The 20,918-nt window shown below is 35.0% G+C and overlaps 2 protein-coding genes across 2 annotated transcripts; both read right to left on the bottom strand.

The window, feature by feature from the left end:
* Positions 1 to 1,966: 1,966 nt before the first annotated feature.
* On the bottom strand, positions 1,967 to 4,203 carry LOC133180190 (uncharacterized). Its single transcript, XM_061314757.1, has 3 exons — positions 3,579 to 4,203; positions 3,034 to 3,235; positions 1,967 to 2,645 (listed from the first exon to the last, which is right to left on the bottom strand). Exons 1-3 carry the CDS (start codon positions 4,201 to 4,203, stop codon positions 1,967 to 1,969), a joined length of 1,506 nt encoding a protein of 501 aa, XP_061170741.1.
* A 10,671-nt stretch (positions 4,204 to 14,874) lies between these two features.
* Positions 14,875 to 20,051, bottom strand: LOC133180191 (IgGFc-binding protein-like). Its single transcript, XM_061314758.1, has 5 exons — positions 19,974 to 20,051; positions 19,836 to 19,892; positions 16,781 to 16,925; positions 16,527 to 16,589; positions 14,875 to 16,166 (listed from the first exon to the last, which is right to left on the bottom strand). The coding sequence occupies exons 1-5, from the start codon at positions 20,049 to 20,051 to the stop codon at positions 14,875 to 14,877; spliced, it is 1,635 nt and encodes a 544-aa protein (XP_061170742.1).
* Positions 20,052 to 20,918: the final 867 nt, after the last annotated feature.

Consider the following 20,918-nt stretch of genomic DNA (forward strand, 5'->3'; position numbering starts at 1 on the left):
ATTAAGCATATACTCGATTAAACTAGTGATGTACATTATAAATTAAGTAGATATACCTACAAAAAAAAAATGAAAATCCGAAGATAAAGACTTTTGCATTTAAAGCATTTACAAGTACATGTACAAGTTATAAATGCTAAACAAGAAAAGTGATGTAAACGTGTACATGTAATTCTAATTTGTACTGTACACGTACACGTCAGTCTGCGAAACCTCTCTAATTAGAATGAAACGAAGATTGTAAATTGTTTATCATGCAGGTTTGTCAAAAGTGGTTTTGTTATTTACATAGGATGCACACATCACAGTTTTATATTTACATCACTATGTAAAATTTACACTTAAGATTCAGTTTTCACTAATTTATATTACCTTTTCCTAGATGAAATCAAAGTTTTCAAAGTTCATTTTCAGTGATTATTGATTTTAAGTGATTAGTTGTATTTTAAAAAAGAAAACAAAGAACAACAAATATATTACCTAACTATGAGAACTACAACTACATGCCAATTCTATTTCCAATTCTTTATTGACTGTAAACCAGATGACTGGTACAAGAGGTACATATATACATAACTACAAACAGAAATAACAGTCAAGGGTCAAAAAATAGACAAGTTGTTTAAAGAAAAAAGAAAAGAATGAAGTAAACATAAACAGTTAAATATATATATATATATATATGGAGGATTCAAGAAGGACAGACTGTTATGAAAATGTTCTTAATAAATTTTGACGATAATTTTTGTAATTCTATATTATTTGTGTTCATGAAGTTCATTAAATTTGAAATTATGATTTTTACAATATCTTTTATGGAGAAATATTTTTCTGTCATTTGAAAAATACTTGCATTCCGTAACATAATGAAATTCATCATCAACAGTATTACAATCACAAACGGTACATATTCTTAACTTTCTTTCAATATTATTCCATATACCTTTTTCAACTGGCAAATGATGATTACATGTTCATAGTTTTGTAAGTGTAACTCTTAAATCTTTTGGTAAGTTAAACAAATAATTTTCAAAACCAAAGTTTGTTTTAAAAATGCTATAATTTATACACTTTTGGGAGCTATCAACAATGTTTCTCCATTCTTGTTTAATTGATGTTTTAGGGTTTCTTTATTAATTGACTTAAGCCATTTATAGCTATGAAATGTTTGACTTGTCCATATATGACAATCTGCAAGAATCAAGAATATCTTTTACACATTTTATCGATGGGTGTTCAAAAGACCCATCGAGATATAACACCTATAAAATATGAATAAATCACATTTGTAAGCCTACTTTCATGGGCTGTTAAAATTTTTGCCCAGTACATAACCATTTTTAGTTTTATAAATATTGACAGTGGATATCTACCTGTTTCATCATACACCATATACTTTGGGGTATTTGATGTAAGGTTTAGAATAAATTTTAGAAATTTTAAGTATACTTTTTATATTATTAGCTCACCTGAGCCGAAGGATCAAGTGAGCTTTTCTGATCGAAATTTGTCCGTTGTCTGTCGTCGTTGTCGTTGTAAACTTTTCACATTTTCATCTTCTTCTTAAGAACCAGTGGGCCAATTTCAATCAAACTTGCCACAGAGTATCCTTTGTTTCAGTTCAACATTTTATTGATTAACACAAAAGTGATGACGTAATACACAAGTACACAAAAGGGTCAGACTAATCAATGTACATCCTAACATCTCCATTCCTTTGAGAATGAATGACAATTACATTTAAAATTCATTTACAAGTTCAAATTTAGGCAATATCAATAAAAAAAAAATGTTTCTGCTGTGTAAACAAATCTTGAAACATAAAACATGAGTGTTTCTGCATCAAAGAAATGAAAACTGAAGTACATTAACATACTTTCTGACGTGACACTTATTGCATTTGAATAGAATAATTGCAGAACAATAAAATAATTGCAAAACAGAAATTATACTTTGAGTAAACTATTCACATAACATAGTCCTCAAGTTTCTTTGGAAGTTTGGGTACACGTGAACTTGTTCGAAGGCTTATTGGGTTTGCGGTAACAGTCTTTGGTTCACAAGGCTTTCGCGGAGTTGGAATTTTAGCAACTTTAAGGTCTTTTACTTTGGATTTTTCTGTAATGACTGGCGGTGCATCAAGTGCATCATCGTACTCTGGAATCGACTGCGAATTGGCATCATAAGGTTCGTTTGTTGCTCGAAGGTCTCTACGGTTTCGGCGATATTGTTTGTTGTTGATCCCTACAATGTAGGAGGGCTTTCCAACGTTTTCCATGCAAGTAACGTAACTCCATTTCTTTTCCGGGTCTGTATTTGGTTTCATCCTGTCCGGTTGGCCAATTTCAAGTTCTGGAAGTTCTTTAGCACTTTTGTCATAGTAAAACTTAGCCTTTTGTCTCTTGAACTTCACTTTATCTATTACATCTTCCACGAGTTTGGGCTGGAGTAATTCCTGTGACAACGGTAATGAATGCCGAGTTCTTCGTGACATAAGACGCTGTGATGGACTGCTGGCCATGTCAACAGTTGGGGTGTTCCTCCAATCAAGGATGCTCTTCCACAAATCATCTCCATTTTTCTTAGACTTGCGCACAATGTTCTTAGCAATTTTCACAGTTGCCTCTGCTTTCCCATTGGACTGACTATGATAGGGGGAAGAAGTAATATGCTGAAACTCCCAATCACATGAAAAATCATGAAAATCAGTTGATTTAAACTGCGGACCATTGTCTGTAACTACAACATCTGGCGTTCCGTGACGTGCAAAATGTTGTTTCAAACAGTTAATTACTGTGGCTGCTGTGGTATCTGGAAGAAGGTCAAGCTCAAAAAAAATCTGAGTAATAGTCAACTGTGACAAGGTAATCCTCAGCTTTTAGAGTAAAGATGTCAATTCCAAGTTTTGACCATGGCTGGTCTGGGACATCATGTGTCATTAGTGGTTCTTTCTGTTGTTTCCGTTTAAATGTGCTGCACGTGCTACGCTTGCTGACAAAATCCTTGATCTCCTAATTCATGAGAGGCCAATACAATGAGTCCCTAGCTTTGCGTAGACAAGCCTCAATTCCTAAATGGCTGGAATGAGTGCGGCGTAGCATTTCTGGTCGAAGAGCTTTGGGAATAACAACGCGGCTGCTGCGGTAAATAATACCATCTTGTATTGTGAGAGAGTCTCTGACATTCCAATATGGTCGTATTGGAATAGGAACATCTTCTTTAGTATCGGGCCATCCTGAAAGTATAACTGTCTTTAATGACTGGAGATTCTCATCCTTGTTTGTCAAATCTCGAATTTGATTCAGTCTCGAGTCTGTGACTTTTCTAACCCACTCTGCATGTTAAATATGTGCTATTTCCTCAGCGAGTGTGCAAGTGTGCTGTCCATAAAACTCTGGAGTTGCACGAGACAAGGTATCTGCGATGAACAACTCTTTTCTCTGGTATAAACAACAGCCAGGTTGTATTTCTGGAGGCGCAGAAACATTCGCTGGAGTCGTTTGGAGCTGACAAGAGAGGTTTCCTGAAGATCGTTTCAAGAGGCTTGTGGTCTGACTGTACTGTAATGCAATCCTTACCATATATGTAATGGTCAAATCTCTCACATGCAAAAACAATTGCAAGACACTCTTTTTCTATCTGTGCATAACACTGTTCCGTTTTAGAAAGTGCACGAGAGGCATAGGCAATGGGTTGTCCATTTTGCAGTAATGTGGCTCCAAGGCCAACTTCACTTGCATCGCACTGAATTGTGACCTCCTGATGGACATTATAGTATTTGAGTACAGGTTGATGACTTACGAGACGTTTGACACTCTGAAATGCTTCTTCCTGCTGCGATTGCCAAGACCAAATGGCTCCTTTGTCTGTAAGACGTCGCAAAGCTTCGCAGGTTTCCGATAGGTGAGGCAAGAATCGAGACAAGTATGTTGCTAGACCAATAAAACGTTGCACTGCTTTTACATTTTCAGGTCTTTTCATATTTGTAATGGCGCTAACTTTGTCTGGATCAGGACGGATGCCTTCTGCGGTAAGTATACTGCCCATATATTTAACTTCAGTTTGACGAAGTTTGAACTTGTCCTCGTTTAGCTTTAGTCCTGCCTCACGAGCTCTTTGTAGAACTGCCGTCAAGTTGCGGTCATGATCTCGAATTGCTGATTCCATGGTCTGTCCACAGCCGTAGACTATGATGTCATCCATCACACATTTTGCTCCTGTTAGTCCTTCTAACACTTCATGTTGTCTACGTTCTGGGATTCTTCGGGCGCTGATGAAATGCCGAAGGGTAAGCGCAACCATCTATATCGACCAAAAGGAGTCCAGAACGTAGTTAGAAAACTGCTAGATTCATCTAATTTGATGTGCCAGAATCCTTCTTTTGCATCGAGGACGAAGAATACTTTCGCATTCGCTAGATTTGGTAATATGTCCTCAAGGGTAGGCATGATGTAGTGCGATCGCTTGATAGCTTTGCTCAAGTCTCTGGGATCAATGCATATGCGTAGCTTACCAGGTTTTTTCACGGTTAGCGTACTACTTATCCAGTCTGTTGGGATAGTAACTTTCTTGATCATACCTCTGTTCTCAAGATCCTTCAACTTTGTGTAAATTTCCTGCTTCATGACTTGATGAATTTTTCTGGGTTGATGCTGAACTGGCTTGACAGACGGATCAATTTCAATCTTGTACTCGCCTGGGAAAGATCCTAGGCCCTCGAATACATCATGGTATGTGTTCAACAGCTGACTGCGCGTTAGTGGTTCAAAGCTATTCTTAGCTGATGTATCAACACTGTTCACAATATTCACAGATAGCAGTCCTTACCTTTCACATGCTTCAGCCGAGAGCAGTGCAGTTTGATCTGTATCTACCACATAAAAGTTCAGACATTCTGTATTGTTTTGTACTGAGCAGATAATGTCAACAGTACCTAAGGGCTCAAGCTTTGATGTTCCACCATAGAGTCGAAGAGCCTTGCTGCTTGCTTTCAATGGCGGACAACCATTTTGGGTAAGAATGCAGTATTGCCGAAATCCAAGAATGTTACATGTTGATCCAGAGTCCAGTTGACAGATTACATCTTGATGAGTTGCATCGTCAATCACCATGTTGACTTTTGTAAACCACTGTTTACCATGTGTTGTCTTCACTGTGTAACAAGATTCACAATCACTACTGTCATCTGTTTCATCAAGTTGAAGAACAGTTTTGTTAGCACTCTGACACACTGAAGAGAAATGATTTTTCTTTTTGCACTTGTTGCAGATTTGTCCATAAGCAGGACACTTGTTTCTTCCTCTTGCATGCTTTCCACCACAGTATTTACATTTAAAATCTCCTTTGTTTGAGTATTTTGGTGGTTTTGTTGAAGATCTTTTCTGCTGCTTTGTATCTTTCATGTGTTTCTTATTTCCTCTTGCTTCATAGTTGACTTGAGCTGTATTATTATTAGTGTCACTCTCTCCTTGCAGTTTATCAAGCTGGCAGGTAGTTCTCTCACTGGTCCTACACATGTCTATGGCACTGTTTAGGGTGAGCTTAGATTCTCTGAGCAATCGTCCACGAACACTTTGGTTCTTAGTTCCCAGTACTATCCTATCACGAATCATTTGGTCCATAATATCGCCAAACTCACATGTCTTTGCAAGTTCTCATAGTCGGCACAAGTAATCATCAAACGATTCATAGGGCATCTGGTCTGCCATATTAAAGATATACCGTTCGTAGATCACATTTGTTTTTGGCATGAAATGACCATCTAATGCTTCTTGAATTTTGTCAATATCCTCTCTGTCTTGACCACTGGGTGGCAAATTTTCATAAATTTGGAAACAATCTTTACCCATCACTGTCAGTATTGTGGCTATCCGAATAGGTTGTTCCTTCTTCACAAGGCCCGTGGCAGTTTCATAATTGGCCCACTGAGATTTAAAAAATTTCCAGTTGCCCCTGATGTCACCTTTCACTACCATTGGGGCAGGAACGGGTAAGTCTTTAGAGGCCATTATGCTATGATTATGAACAGTTCTGTAGCTTTGTATGGGAAAAATGTGTGTGTATCAAAGGTACGTCTCATATATTTATGCGAATATTGCATAAAAGTTTCATACTGTTATTGTAACACATGTCCATTCTACACCATAACAGAAGTATGCGTATTCTGGGGTAGGAAAAATGGCGGCGTGCCAAACACGTGTGATGCTGGGAAGTTAACTTCAACGAGTGAAAGTGAAGGAAAATACAAGGATTATCGGGGCTGTACTACTTTACCCGATATCTTGGCTATTCTTTCTCACACTTCGTAAGGAATGTGTTCCGGTACTGTCCAGTTTTCATGTGTCGTTGTGTATTCTTTTGCTGAGAGCTTCACTTCTGACACCATGATTAACACAAAAGTGATGACGTAATACACAAGTACACAAAAGGGTCAGACTAATCAATGTACATTCTAACATCCTTGGGTAAATGGTAATCACGTTTGTTCAAATGAAGGGCCACGCCATCTTCCAGGGGGAGATAATTATGAATTAGTGAAAAATTAATGGCATCATTTAAAAATCTGTGCTTGAAAGTATCAAACTTATGTGGAATCGAATCATTGTGAGGTGATGTAGGTTCAAATTTGTTCAAATCATGACCCATGGGGGTAGGGTTGGGTCACAATGGGTGATCAAAATTTTACATAGGAATACATAGGAAACCAGAAGTCTCTGATGAGACTGTAGCTCTACTGGTCTGTACTTATAACAAAAGAAAAGTAGCACTTGGATTTGAACCTTTGCAACATGCAGCAAACATTAAGAATTATGTATCTTAGTGTAGTCTACTTGTGTGCCAAGTTTTATTGAAATCAAACAAAAACTGTAGGAGGAGTAGCATTTTGAAAGTATTTCACAGAAATTTCTATTTTGAGTAACCATGGCAACACCATTCACTGAAACCAAAAACCGATATACATTATTATATAACGTAGTGTAGTGGAATTGTGTGCCAATTAGATTGAAATCAGACCAAAACTGTAGCAGGAGGAATTTTTAAAGGAATTTTACAGAAATTTCTATTTTTAGTAACCATGGCAACACCATTCATTGAAATCAAAAACCGATGCACTAAATTATGTATCTTATTGTAGTCTACTTGTGTGCCAATTTATACTGAAATCAGACCAAAACTGTAGGAGAAGTAGCGTTTTAAAGGAATTTTACAGAAATTTCTATTTTTAGTAACCATGGCAACACCATTCATCAAAATCAAAAACCGATGCACTAATTTATGTATCTTAGTGTTGTCTACTTGTGTGCCAAGTTATATTGAAATCAGACCAAAACTGTAGGAGGAGTAGCGTTTTGAAAAATTGTTTACAGACAGACGGACGGACGCCGGACACCTTACTATCGCATAAGCTCTTCTGGTCTCTGATCAGTAGAGCTAAAAATCTTTAAAAATTTTCTTAAGAACAGCAGAGTCATGATTGGTCATATTTATTTGGAAGCATCCCGCCACAATGGGGCGATCAAAGTCTATCATAGGAATACATAGGAATAATCTTTAAAATTCTTCTCAAGAACAGCAAAACCATGATTGGTCATAATATAAAAGCATCTTCAAGTAATGTAGATTCAAATTTGTTCAAATGGTGATCCCTAAGGAGAATAGAGGGGTCATAACAGGGGATCATAGTTATACAAAGGAATTTAAAGGATATATCAATAAATATTCTTTTCTTAAGAACAGCAAAGCCATTTTGTGTCATATGAATTCAAAAGCATCCGTAGGAAGTGTAGATAAAAGTTCAAATCATCCTCCCCGAACCACTTTTATATTTAAATTTTTCAAGACTGAGCTGATTTGTCCTTTTCCCTGGCCAAAGTGCTCAGGTGGCCTCTTGTCATGATTATTTTTACATTTTCATATCCCCAGACTTCACACGAATAAAGTAAAACCGGGTTGCTAACATTATCAAACAAATCTACCTGAGAATTATTTGATAAATTAAAATAGCGAATTTTACATAAAACTCCATACATTGCTTTTGAAGCTTGTTCTGTTAAATGTTTCTTTGCATTATTAAACATTCCACTTTTTGACAGTAATAAACCCAAGTAACAAAGTTAACCAATATAAAAAAAATTACATTTTGTCATTGGACCTTTAATAGAAAAAATAAGAACTTTTGTTTTGGCTATGTTAACACGAAGTCTCCATAGATCACAGTATTCAGCAAACACATGAAGAGACTTTTGTAAATCAGAAGCAGATTCAGACATTAGGACCGTATCATCACCATAAGACAGTATAATAGTTTCAACATAACAAACATGCCATCTTGCATTTGTTGACTAGGATATGTAAAACCAATTATTTGATTTCTGGTTAAATAAATTAAGTCATTAATGAACAATGAAAATAAAAAGTAGGCTTGAGTATCGCGGGTAATGTAGCGATTCAATATGTATCATGATACTATGACACAATACAACAGTTACTGTGTATCACGATATAATTGAATATACAATTTAAAGCAGAAAATTGTTTCTTTTGTTCTGTATAATGACATAATAAAAGTATAACAGTATAACTTCATGTGTATAATAGCAATTAATGGTATATTTTGGAAAAGAAGACTTTGATTACTTGATCACTTAATACAGAAATTCCACTAAGCTCGTTTCGGACGCCATTTTGTTTTGATTTTTTAAACTTTTATTGTAAAGTAAAAAAAAAAACCACTTCCGGTATCACGATTCCGGAATGACGATATAATACGTGTGTCATTGAAACATACGTTTAATATGATCGATATATCGCTGTATCGTTACAATTCTAATGAAAAGGGTGATAAATTTTCCTCTTGTCTAACACCGACATTGCACATATAAAAGTCTGATAAGTGTTGACCTATTTGTACTTTCGATTTAATACCCTTATACATGTTTCTTATAAATTTGAAACATTTTCCGTCTATACTACTATGTAAAATTTAGGTCCATAGACCATGTCTCCAGACCGTATCGAAAGCTTGGTTGAAATCTATAAAGGCTTCTTTTTACTATTCAGGGCATATTTGCTCAGTAAAGGTCTAAATTTGACGCTCTCCACCAGTATATAGTGACCTCTCTATGTGAGAAAAAAATTCTCAAATTGGATGTAAAATGACACACAATCAATCAGTGGCGCAGTGGTTAGAGCGTCTGCTCTAGAGTCGCGAAGTAAGGTGTTGATCCTTACGTCGCGGGTTCGAATCCCACTGCGGGACGTGGAAACCGGTCCTTCGGATGAGACCGTTTAAACCGAGGTCCCGTGTCGCAGTAGGTGCTGGCACAAAAAAGATCCCTCACTGCTCAATGGCCGTAAGTGCCGAGTATAGGACAAAATTTGCAGCTCTCCACCGGCAAGTGGTGGCGTCTCCATATGAGTGAAAAATTCTCGAGAGGGACGTTAAACAACATACAAACAAACAAACAAACACAATCAATCATGACTATGTGGATATGAAGGTACAGAGATAGTTGATGAATTTTTGATAATTCATTGTATTAAATATGAAGGTAATGAACAGTAATCATTTCAAAAGTCCATTGAAACAATACAAATCTGGAGCAGAGGAAACAGGGATCTCCAAAAAATCCTCTGTCGACTGGTCACACCCGCCATTGTGATCGGGTAAACAGAAAAAATCTGTAGACAATTCAGTGGTTAAATAATGGCCAAACAATTAGTATGAAAAATGTCAGTCAGCATTCGACTTAATGATAGATTGTATTTGCTGACAAGGTCATTGTATCAACCATAGAACAGTGAACTTGCGAAATTATGACTTTAAACGAGACTGTTGATATCCTTGTTTCTTCAACTTCTTTGTCAATAGCTTGTCACCTTTAACAAATTGTTCTTACATGGAGCAGGCTCTTCCGTATTGAATCAAATGGAAGATATGAACTCCATATGTGCAGGTGACAAGGTTATATTGCTGCATAAATACATATTTATATAAAAAAAAAAAATATATTTCTTTTATTTGGTCTTATTTTTTCTGACGTAAATTAGATGTAGATTTTTTTGTAAATTATAAGTCAACAATCAACAAATAAAGCAGGATTGTAATATTTTATTTCTTGTTTCCTATACATCCATTTTTATTTTCACATTTTTTGAACTTTTAGATATTAATTGTTATTTAATTTTGAACTAATGCGTGCACTGGCATTGATATAAAGCCGAATTTATCTTATAAAAGAAAATTACATTTATTTAAATGAACCATTTAATTGTATTCATTAAGCATGTTCATATAGAGTAGGAACAGTAGAGGGTATAAAAAATTCTATTCTATAAAGGGCTTTTTTGTATGTTGTTTAACATCCCTCTCGAGAATCTTTCACTCATATGGAGACGCCACCACTTGCCGATGGAAAGATGCAAATTTTGACCTATACTCAGCACTTACAGCAATTGAGCAGTGAGGTTCTTTTTCGAGCCAGCACCTACTGCGACACGGGACCTCGGTTTATACGGTCTCATCCGAAAACCGGTCTCCACGTCCCACAGAGGGATTCGAACTCGTGACGTAAGGATCAACTCCTAACTTGTCGACTCTAGAGCAGACGCTATAATCACTACGCCACGCGGGCGACTTAAACGCTGGTTAGCAAACCGTTCTAGATCGTAGCGCTATTGTCAGGATGTATATATTTTGAATTTAACGGGTGGCAGTAAATACAAAATTTACATAGAACTGTGTGCGATAGTATTGTTCTCCCGCCTATCTCTAAGTCAATTTTCAAAAGTTTAGATATTTGCAGACCTGTTTACTCTTACGATTTCGCCGTATTTTGTACGGATTTTCAGTCCAAAATACGTCTGACGATTTGCTATAACGAAAATACGGAAATCAGTTCATATGGATTTTAGCAATTAGTTTTCGTTATCTGTCTCAGTTTGACGCTTTTTAATCGCTAAAAAAATAAAAATTTCAAACATTTAAGTTGCCAAAATGCGGTGGTTTAAAAAAACGACAGAAATCACTCAAAAGAAAGCAGGGTATGATGTTTTGCTTTGCTATTAAACCATGTTTTGGTAATCAGAAATGTATTTGTTTTCTAGTAATATATGTACAGTCGATGAAAAGTGAAATCTTACGGGCAAATGCCAAATCTCACTGACAAATCTAATAAAAAATACTGAGAGACAACAATTAGGGTAAACAGGTCTGTATTTGAATGATTTTTCATATGTATATAGATATTTATATGAATTTTCATAAAACATAAATTATTTCGGAAAACAAAAGAGAGCTAACTATTAAATTTTGGTAAAACTAGTGTTTTTCACTATAGAAATCAAGGGAAAACAGAAAATATTTTTAAAACATCACCCCCCCCCCTCCCCCCCGTGAAACAAAAATTTCTTTTTTTACAGGTAATATGGATCGTTATTTCACAAATTCATACCAAAGCTTTTTCTGTTTCACGGGGGGGGGGGGGGGGCATATCTTTACAGACAATAAACGACAAACATGCTCATTTTTTTAAACCAATTTTGAAGGGTTTTACAACTTAAACGTTGTATTTTATCAATAACATTTGTTTAATTTTATGTGCGTGAAACATAAGAAAAGAATTAAGGATCATTTATCCATATCCAAGAATATTTTAAATTATGCTGATGCTTTCAAACCCGATTTCAATGGAAAACATTGTCTACCCCCTTATAAAAAAGAGTTGGAATTAAGAGTAATTAACTAGTTAACACTGGTATCAAAATTATTAATTATTACAATTGAACTCTTCTTTGCATTAAACAAGGATTTTATGGCCAAATCGCCTTTGGTATTGTGTATAGTATAGTTTATCAATTTAATGGTTGTAAAATGTAGGCGGGAATCGAGAGTTAGCGTGCGTAGTTCTTACAACAACAATGTGTACAACTTGAATGCAGCCCAGATAAATAATCATTTGTCAAAAATGACATCTAAAACTTCATATACCGGTTGCTATCCGATTGCACCGTTCACGGTAGCTCAGACGGTAGAGAGCTCGCTCCGTGATCGGAAGGTCGTGAGTTCGAATCTCGGCCGCGACAGACCTAAGTCGATAAAAAATAGGTAGCAACTGTTCCTTCGCCATGCGCTCGGCACTTTGAAGTGAAAGTTGCGGGTCCTTCGGATGAGACCTTAAAAACCGAGGTCCCTTGTCACGGCAGGCGTTGGCACGATAAAGATCCCTCACTGTTCAATGGCCCTGAGTGCCGAGTAAAGGTCAAAATTTGAAGCCCTTCACCGGTATATGGTGACGTCTCTATATGAGTGAAAAATTCTCGAATGGGACGTAAAACAACATGCAATCAATCAATCCATCCGACTGCTGCAGTTGCCATCTGTTGTCTCATAATGTTCATTGCGCCATGCGGGCGACTAAAGGGAAATTGAATACCAAAAGAAGCAGTTTTACAAGTCAATAATACTTGCAATATTACTTTTTTTAGGTTCCCTTGTTTTAGATGTTCCAATATGTACATGTACATGTTTTTTACATTATGTCAATTTTTGGCCCATTTAAGTTCTGTTCATCTTACAGTTCTGAGTATTTTGATTTTGATTTTTGTAGTTAAAACAAAGTCTAGAAAACCAGCATCTTTTGAATGTGAGTAAAATTTTGTTAAAAATTATAATTTAATTAAATAAGAGAATAATGATAGATATTTGATTTTAAATGAATTCATTTATAATTAAGACACAATTTGCATTTATCTGTTGATTGTTATTGTCAGAAACGCCGTACAAGTCCCAAGGAAGAAGCAGAATTCTTTTGCCAAGCTGGCGTAGATAAAGATGGCCTATAAAGATATATAAATGCAGAAATTGGTAATAAAAATGTAACATTATTCATTATAATATGCATATATTACAACTTGCTCTGAGAAATTATCAGCCCAATGTAAAACTGGAAGTTGCAGGTGTACAATGATTTATGTTACCCTAATAGTAATATTTGGGAAAAAAGAGCAATTTAATTTCACTGATGTTAGCTATTAACTTTGCTTTTCAAATAAACATGATAAAGTATTTCAATGTTGTTTTTTAAATGAGCAGACACAATTTTATTTGTTGAAAAAAGATATACTAAGTCTTGTGAATTTGAATTTTCTTGTGCAATTAAAAAAATCCTAGTAGTAGTGAAGTGTCTTACAAAAAGTTCAAAAGAAAATGTCTCTGTGACAAATCTTTCGTCAATGCTTTAATTTTTAACAGGATCTGGTGTTTTTGCAACGAAAAACTTTGCGAAAGGAAGTTTCCTCCTTGAATATGTGGGGGGGGGGGGGGGGAACTTACCGAGGAAGAAGCGGAAAATAGAAAAAAGAAGAGAAAAGGGAAGCATTCATACCAGCATTTTTACCAATGGAATGGTTATCATTGGTAAAAATGTTACTATTTTCCTCTAACACAATTTTATATTGTTCTATATATGCACGTACAGTTTTGTTTTTTCGATTTTCCTCTTTTGAATCAAGAAAAATAGAATTTTTCCAATTACTGTTTTATTTTTACATAAAAATGCATTGACTTCCATTACAAAACTTAGTTTTGTTTGCTCACTTGAGCACATAACAATTATTTTGAATGAAAAATGTAATTCTATTTGGATTTTTTTTTCTACTCGCATAAACATAGATTAGAATTGTTCTTTTGATGATTTTTGAGAGAAAAAAAATATTATCTGTTCTTTTAAATTCACAATCCATTTATGCAGGGGTTGAACCACAATGTGTGTTAAAATTTTCTAGGAAAAGATTATTCTTTATGATAAAGATCGTGGCATTGTTAAAACCCTATGTCCAATAAGTGCCCAATTGAAATAACCGAGGTGCAGTGTCGCAGTAAGTGCTGGCACGAAAAAGACCCCTCACTGCTCAATGGCCCTGAGTACCGAGCATAGGTCAAAATTTGCAGCTCTCCACCGGCAAGTGGTGACGTCTCAATATGAGTGAAAAATTCTCTCGAGGAACATTTTACAACAAACAAACAAAACATTTTTTTCTTGGATAAACACACTTTAATTTTGGATTGATACATATAAATAAAATACTACCACTAATAAAATCGCTATAAATACAGTGTTATCTTTGATATATACGTTCTAAAAACATTCTACCACTTATTAAATTCCTCATGATAAAGATCGTGGCATTGTTAAAACCTTATGTCCAATACGTGCCCAATTAAAATAATTGAAAAACTCTAATTTGCACAATCAAGCTTAAAATGTCATAGTGAAATGACTATTTTTCTTGCCCTCTGTCACTCACCTTCGACGACTTCACGGATCCTTGAGTTCGAATGAATAATTGTAAGAGTGTCAATCGAATTTGAGATTCTGTTTTACGAACGTAATACAAAAGCTCTAAATTTGTTGCTTATTGTTTTTTTTTCGTCTCCATAGCATAACGAATTCATGTATCTGGTTAAGATAGTGTTCCACTTTGTTGAAACTCCAGTGACCCATCGATTTTATGCACATAAACAATGTACAAATATCCATCTTTTTAAAGTCTTAATTACTAATTTTCGTTTAGTGACTATATTGATTAAGATGAATTACGTAACTATGTATATGACGATTCAACCTTGAATGTGTTTTTTTGATCAACCGAGTCTCTTATTGCATTCTTTGTTGTATGCATATAGAAAACACCGTTTTCATTTCGAATAGTATGATTTAAAAAAGATATATCAGAGCACAGAGTCTCCATGGTTGTATATTTTTCATCGCTGTTTAAGCAGGACTACGTTGATTCTTGTTCCGAAATAATAACCTGTTCATGATGGCATATTGGAAACCGCTAGATATCAAAATGACACAAAAGTCGCCTTTACTATTCATAAGAGTGAACACATATGTCGGGTAACACTGCTTTTCCTGCAAACCCGTGTCCGTCTTCCTGCCTATGACCATACACGACTAAGCCAAAAGCCGCAGTATTGGAAGATTTAATATCTAACATACCTCCCGATACTTGAAGAATTAGAACGACAAAGTTGATGTCCCTTATCGTCAAGGTGGCATTGAATTTCGTGTCATTTAAGAATTGTATGATTTCTGTTCCATTTAATACCAGGTTGTGAAGAGATTTTTCCTCAACCATTAAACAGATGTAACTTTCCTTATAATTTTCAGGGATTTCCACTAGATATTTATCTGTATACTGCCTTATCCCTGGTACAGTTATCATATAAGGGTCACCTGTGACGTAAGATCCAGTAGCAAAACTAGTGACCAAAACTGACTTTTCTGAATCTATTACAACAACTTCATCATTCAAAAAATAGATTTCAAGGTATCCACTTGGATTAAGAGTTTTTTCTGTTTGTTTATTTCCAATCTTATATGTAAGGCGGTTTTCGAAAGGAGACACGATTTTCAGGAATGTTCCATTTCTGTTAAAGTTTGGTGGAACAATATACATTTTATCCAGTCTATCAATTGGCGGAATTTGCTCATCAAGCTTACCGCAACTTTGAGCTTCAGTGCTGTTTATAAAAGGTATTATTTTGCAATTACTTCCAGCGAAAACTGCGAGAGGGGAAGTTGCATTGATAACTGTTCCTGACATATCAGCCCAGTGTTGTATTTGATAGGTTTGAAGTTCATCCAAGACAAGAGTCATTTCACTGCCATTTCGGTATGTTGTATCGTTAATTATTATTGGGGAATCAGGATCAAAATGAAATTTAATTCTAATTATAGTACCATTTTGTGGGGAAGCTATCGCAAATTGTGAACTTTTTACTATCGTGGATTTTGCCTTTGCAGTAGAAATGATGTATGAATTCGATAACGACTTTAATGGTAAAATTGTAGTGCTATCAGACGTATGTATATAATTATCGATAATGATAACGGACACGTCCTCGGTCGTCTCGATCAGTAGTGCTTTTTGTTCGACTTGGAAACTGGACAGTGCAATCGTATTTATGACGTTTATCTCCTTATTAAAGTTGATCGACTGTGTCTTTACTTCCGTATTCAACTGTGGTGAATCTAAAAACTTCGAAATCAACACAAACTCAAATTCCTCATCTGATAAAATATATATTGTCTTGTTTTGGTTTCTAGCATTTGGGTGATTCTCAGTAAAACAAACCAAGAATTGACGACCCTGAATTCCTGTAAAGCAAACATATCACATAAATTACGTTTTTTAAACATTGTGTTCAACAGAAAGTAACTAACAGGTGAAGCAGTTTAAAAGTGTTTTTAAATACAAACAAGATTGTACCGTGAATCTAGGTGACGGAAATATACTGTGAAAACATTAATTTTCATTGGGGTTTAAATTTCTTTGTTATCGTGGTATGAAGAGACCCACGAATTCATTTTCACCGCGAAATATGAATATTTAAAAATCAAGAAATCAAGTCAACCCCAACTTAGATTTTTTTCCTTCAAACTATTAAAATTTGCCGCCACAAAAATAAGTGATAATACAGTTATTATTTTTTAAATTTTCTTACTTCTCCAACTTACCTGTTTTTCCTACTGCAGGGTAGCTCATTCCAGGAGAAAGCACATTGGGGCAATCCTGGTTCTCTGTAAAAAAAAAAAGTTTAAATTGCAAGAACGTGTATAAAATATCTTTTCCTTAAAATAAAGGTGCAATTCATGCCAATTGTTTGCATTGGGGAACATTGAGTAACGTCTCTTAGAGAAGTTCAGAATCTACACTGTTGTTTTTATAACTAATTTTTTTTTACCTGGGATTATACATATATACTACGTACGTAATTTCTTGTCCCTATCCTGTCCAAGTGTAAGTAGAGAAACAACTGCTGCTATTATACCGACAATTAGAAGTACAACAATAGCTCCAAGAGTAACATTTTTCTTTGTCAAAAGTCTGACAGTTCCGCCAGGTTTGTCTTTCGACTGTAACAGAAATGTAAGTAAGCAGTAATCTTTTCATATCCATTTTTAACTTGTAAAAAAGAATACATTTCGCCCCTATATTTGGGAAGTCTATATTTGCAGAGTTATATTTGGGTCCCATTAAAAGACCACATTCTGGATAAAAGGCACATGATTCACTTGTTTCGGTGACGATGAACAAATACATTGACGTATTGCTTATGCAATACTCTCAGAATGCTGTTTAGTATTACGAAAGCTTTTGAGAACAAGACTTTCAATCGGGCTGTCGAAAACTTGCAAACCATCAGTAGGCCTTATTATCATATCGTATCACACAGTCAAGAAACACAAACTATTAGAATGATTGATTGTATGTTTAACGTCCCAATCGAGAATTTATCGCTCATATGCCGGTGAAGGGCTTCAAATTTAGACCTAAACTCCGCACTCAGGACCATTGAGCAGCGAGGGTTCTTTATCGTGCAACGTCTATCCCGGTTTTTTTAGGTCTTACCCGAAAGACGCTGACTTTCACTTCTAGTGCCGGGCGCTTGGCGAATAGAGTCACTACCTAATAGGTGTTTCGGGTTTCGTTATAGCTCTGACGAGGCACGAGAATCGAACCCGGGCCTCCTGATCACGAAGCGAACGCCCTATCACAAGGCAACCGTGAGTAGTTTGCAAACTGTTGGAACAGTATCCCAAACGAACTGCGACAATGTTGAAAAAAAAATCATGACAATAAGTAATAAATGAGTTGTTTGTTTTAGTGTATTTGTTATGACCAGATGGGGGGGTGGGGGGTGGGGTGAATAACTGCTTGCGTAAAAATCTTTTTATATGACATAATCTAATTTCTGTGGATCTAACTCTTTTAAAAATACACGTATATTTTAAACATAATGTGTAATACAACACATATCAAATGGACTGTATATGTGAAGATCGGAATATACAATGTAACAATATTCACAACTCTCATGCTGCTAGTACATAAACAGTATGAATGATGTGAAAAACGATATAAAATAAAAGCCATTTTGTGGTTGGGCAGTTCAAAAATCATTACAAATTAATCATTTGTGGAATCTTTTTTTTCTATTTGCGTAATTTTTTGACACAAAATATTGAATTGGTGAATTAAGATACAACAAGATCAGTGCCTTAGGCAGCAGTTCATAATCTGTTATTGAAAAACTTTTACCCACCCCAGCTCTTTACTGAATTTACAAGCATGCTTGCATGTATAATTATCCACTGTTTTTAACTTTATTTAAGGAGATACATGTATTTAAGGAGATACATGTATTATCTAAATAAGAAAATTTAGTTTCTCGAGCCATAAATTTCGCGAAAAAATGCGACATGCAGAGTTATTTTTCATTGCAAGAGTTATCCTTCTCTCTGATGTTGTAGGGGTCGAAATTACCCCTGGTGCGGTCGAAATTAACCAATGCAACATTTTTACTAATTTTTATACCAATTTATTATTTTCTTTTATGCAGTTAAATGTTTACCTTAAGCAGAAAATACAAAATACATCTTATCTACTCTGAATTTATGTAATACTAGTACGTTTAAAAAATAATCGTGTGATGGGGTATCAGCAATATTGGTCTAAAATGTACCGATTTACCTTAAAGACTGGATAATTTAACACTTGAAAATTAACTATATGTCGACCTAGTTAAAGGGGAAAGGGAGTACGTATCTAAGTTCAAGAATAAAAGGAAGACTGAAGAGTTCACTTAGAAATTGTCGTAGAGGGATAAACTGCCTTGTAATATTTAGCTACATCAAAAAAGGGTGGAGTCATTTAATTTTGCATCACAATGTTCATATGAGAGCATTCCTTATTCCCGTAAATCTGCAAATGATAAGAATGATATAAAAAAAGCACTTTCTACCCTAACAAAATTTAAAATACTTAATTTTTATCACTATTGCAAATTATAAATTGCTAGAAAAATACTTTGATATTCTTTAATATTTCGAATTACCGGAATACTTTAATTCTAACCTTTTCTACAAAACCTAGGTTTTATACCAAGATTTAATTTAAAACTTCTTTTACAGCTTCTTTTACAGCATCTCATAAACAAAAATTGAACATTCAGGCAATATTTACTTTAAATGTTTAAAAAAGATCATATTTGATAATTGGAAGATGAAAATTTAAAATTCATTTTATTCATAGTAAAAACTGATACATTGAAATATTACAATAGTCAAAATTTTGATTTTCTATAGTAGTATTTTTCTCTCCGATCAGGTCTAAACTTTATACATTTACTTGTGTTCATTTACAATATTCATACAATGTACTTGTGCCCATTTGCAATACAATCTGCATTCCAACTGTTGCACCTCTATACAAAGTTAAGTGCGAGCAGTGGACCATCAGACACATCGTGCGATCTGTAATGTGTAAACAGGTTCAGTTTAAAGGACATAAATAAGTCAATTATGATCGACTTTTTAACAAGGTGGGTTACAGAATGCAAAATATGTTAGCAAATTATGTTAAACAAGATTTCTTTCAAAACGGGAGGTCGCGCTAAATTTTTAGGACGGAACGGTCAATAACCGGGATTTTTAACTGCATAAGATCCATGACATTAAAATTTTCCATACAGAAAAAAATAATCTTACATTTTTTTTCTCCGACTGAATGATATGCAACTCAATTTAAATGCTTTGATAACATGCATGTATCATCACATTTTAACATCAAATGTTTAAAGGTACATTGTCTAAAGAATTTAAAATAAAACTGTTTGCTTTTACAGATAGTGTTGTCGATTTTTAAAATATAACTTATTCTCTCTCTCTCTCTATATATATATATAATGATAATAAAAAAATAATAATAATTTGAGTATTAACAAAAGATACAAAAATTCAATGTAACGTTTTTACCTCACTCACTTGTATGTCCTGCATATGTACTTCCTTGGACATTTTGGACAACAGATCTGCCTGCAACTATAATGCACCACATCATCAGCAGGTTCATTACATACAGTTCTACTAATATTATTTTAATACTTAAAAATATCTAATTACTTTGGCTAGAAACATTATATTAGGGGAAACTCTTGTATTATCTGTTCCAATATGTTCAGAATCTTTCCCGAGATCCATAAGGTACCTTAACAGTCAGATCATGAGCACTGGAAATATTGGGTTACAAAATCATTCATAAGCAATAGCCTATAAAATGAAATTTGAATGCACGCTTACAACAAATTACATTAACTAGCTTTTTTATCGCGCCATCCTTGATTGTTTTCACTATATGTGAAATGTAAATATTTACTTGGAGTTAAAATTTTTGTGACAAGTTTCAGATTAGTGTGTCGCCAAAAATATCAAGATTTACATTTATAAAAAAAAAAAAAAAGACTGATGCAAAGCATCAAATCGGATGGCAAAATTTAAAGTATACCAATTTTTTTTCTACAATAGTCATGAATTTTTAGGTCACCTGAGTCACTCAGGTGACCTATTGCTATCCGTTCTCGTCCGTCGGCGTGCGTCGTGCGTTAACATTTGAACATTTTTAGCTTCTTCTCTGAAACCGCTTAACCAATTTCAACCAAATTTGGCATATAGCATCTATGGGTGAAGGGGAACAAAAATTGTGAATTTCATGGTCCCTGCCCCCCTGGGGCCTGAGGGGTGGGGCTAAAACCATCAAAAATAATGCAATCTTTAAAAATCTTCTTCTTTACTCCTGGACATCAAGCAGTCAAACTGTTGGCATCATTGTAATAAGCATTGAGCCCTATACCAAAATTGTGAAATTCATGGCCCCTGGGTCAAGGGTTCTGGCCCCAGGGTGGGGCTCTATTGATTATATAGTGAAAGTGCATCATTTCTTTGAAAATCTTCTTCTCTGCTCCTGGGTATTAAATAAGGTAATTAAGTACATAGTTATGAAGAGCAAGAGTGTCTCTTCCAAAATTGTGAAATTCATGGCCCCAGGGTCAGGGGTTCTGGTGTTAGGGC

Source organism: Saccostrea echinata, unplaced genomic scaffold (assembly GCF_033153115.1).
Source record: "Saccostrea echinata isolate AGI-Se365-2 ecotype Australia unplaced genomic scaffold, CSIRO_AGI_Sech_v1 ptg000006l, whole genome shotgun sequence".
In the NCBI taxonomy this organism is placed as follows: Eukaryota; Metazoa; Mollusca; class Bivalvia; order Ostreida; family Ostreidae; genus Saccostrea; species Saccostrea echinata.

Bases quoted from the DNA above. Each gene is read 5' to 3' on its own strand.
- LOC133180190 (XM_061314757.1), bottom strand. From the start codon at position 4,203: ATGGATGACATCATAGTCTACGGCTGTGGACAGACCATGGAATCAGCA. The intron at 3,236-3,578 runs GTAAGGATTGCA...TTATACTTTCAG, and splicing joins ATTTGACCATTACATATATG to GATGGCCCGATACTAAAGAA. The intron at 2,646-3,033 runs GTATTGGCCTCT...CCCCTATCATAG, and splicing joins CGCAAAGCTAGGGACTCATT to TCAGTCCAATGGGAAAGCAG.
- LOC133180191 (XM_061314758.1), bottom strand. From the start codon at position 20,051: ATGGATCTCGGGAAAGATTCTGAACATATTGGAACAGATAATACAAGA. The intron at 19,893-19,973 runs GTAATTAGATAT...GGTGCATTATAG, and splicing joins ATATAATGTTTCTAGCCAAA to TTGCAGGCAGATCTGTTGTC. The intron at 16,590-16,780 runs GTACGTAGTATA...TTTTTTTTACAG, and splicing joins GGATAGGGACAAGAAATTAC to AGAACCAGGATTGCCCCAAT.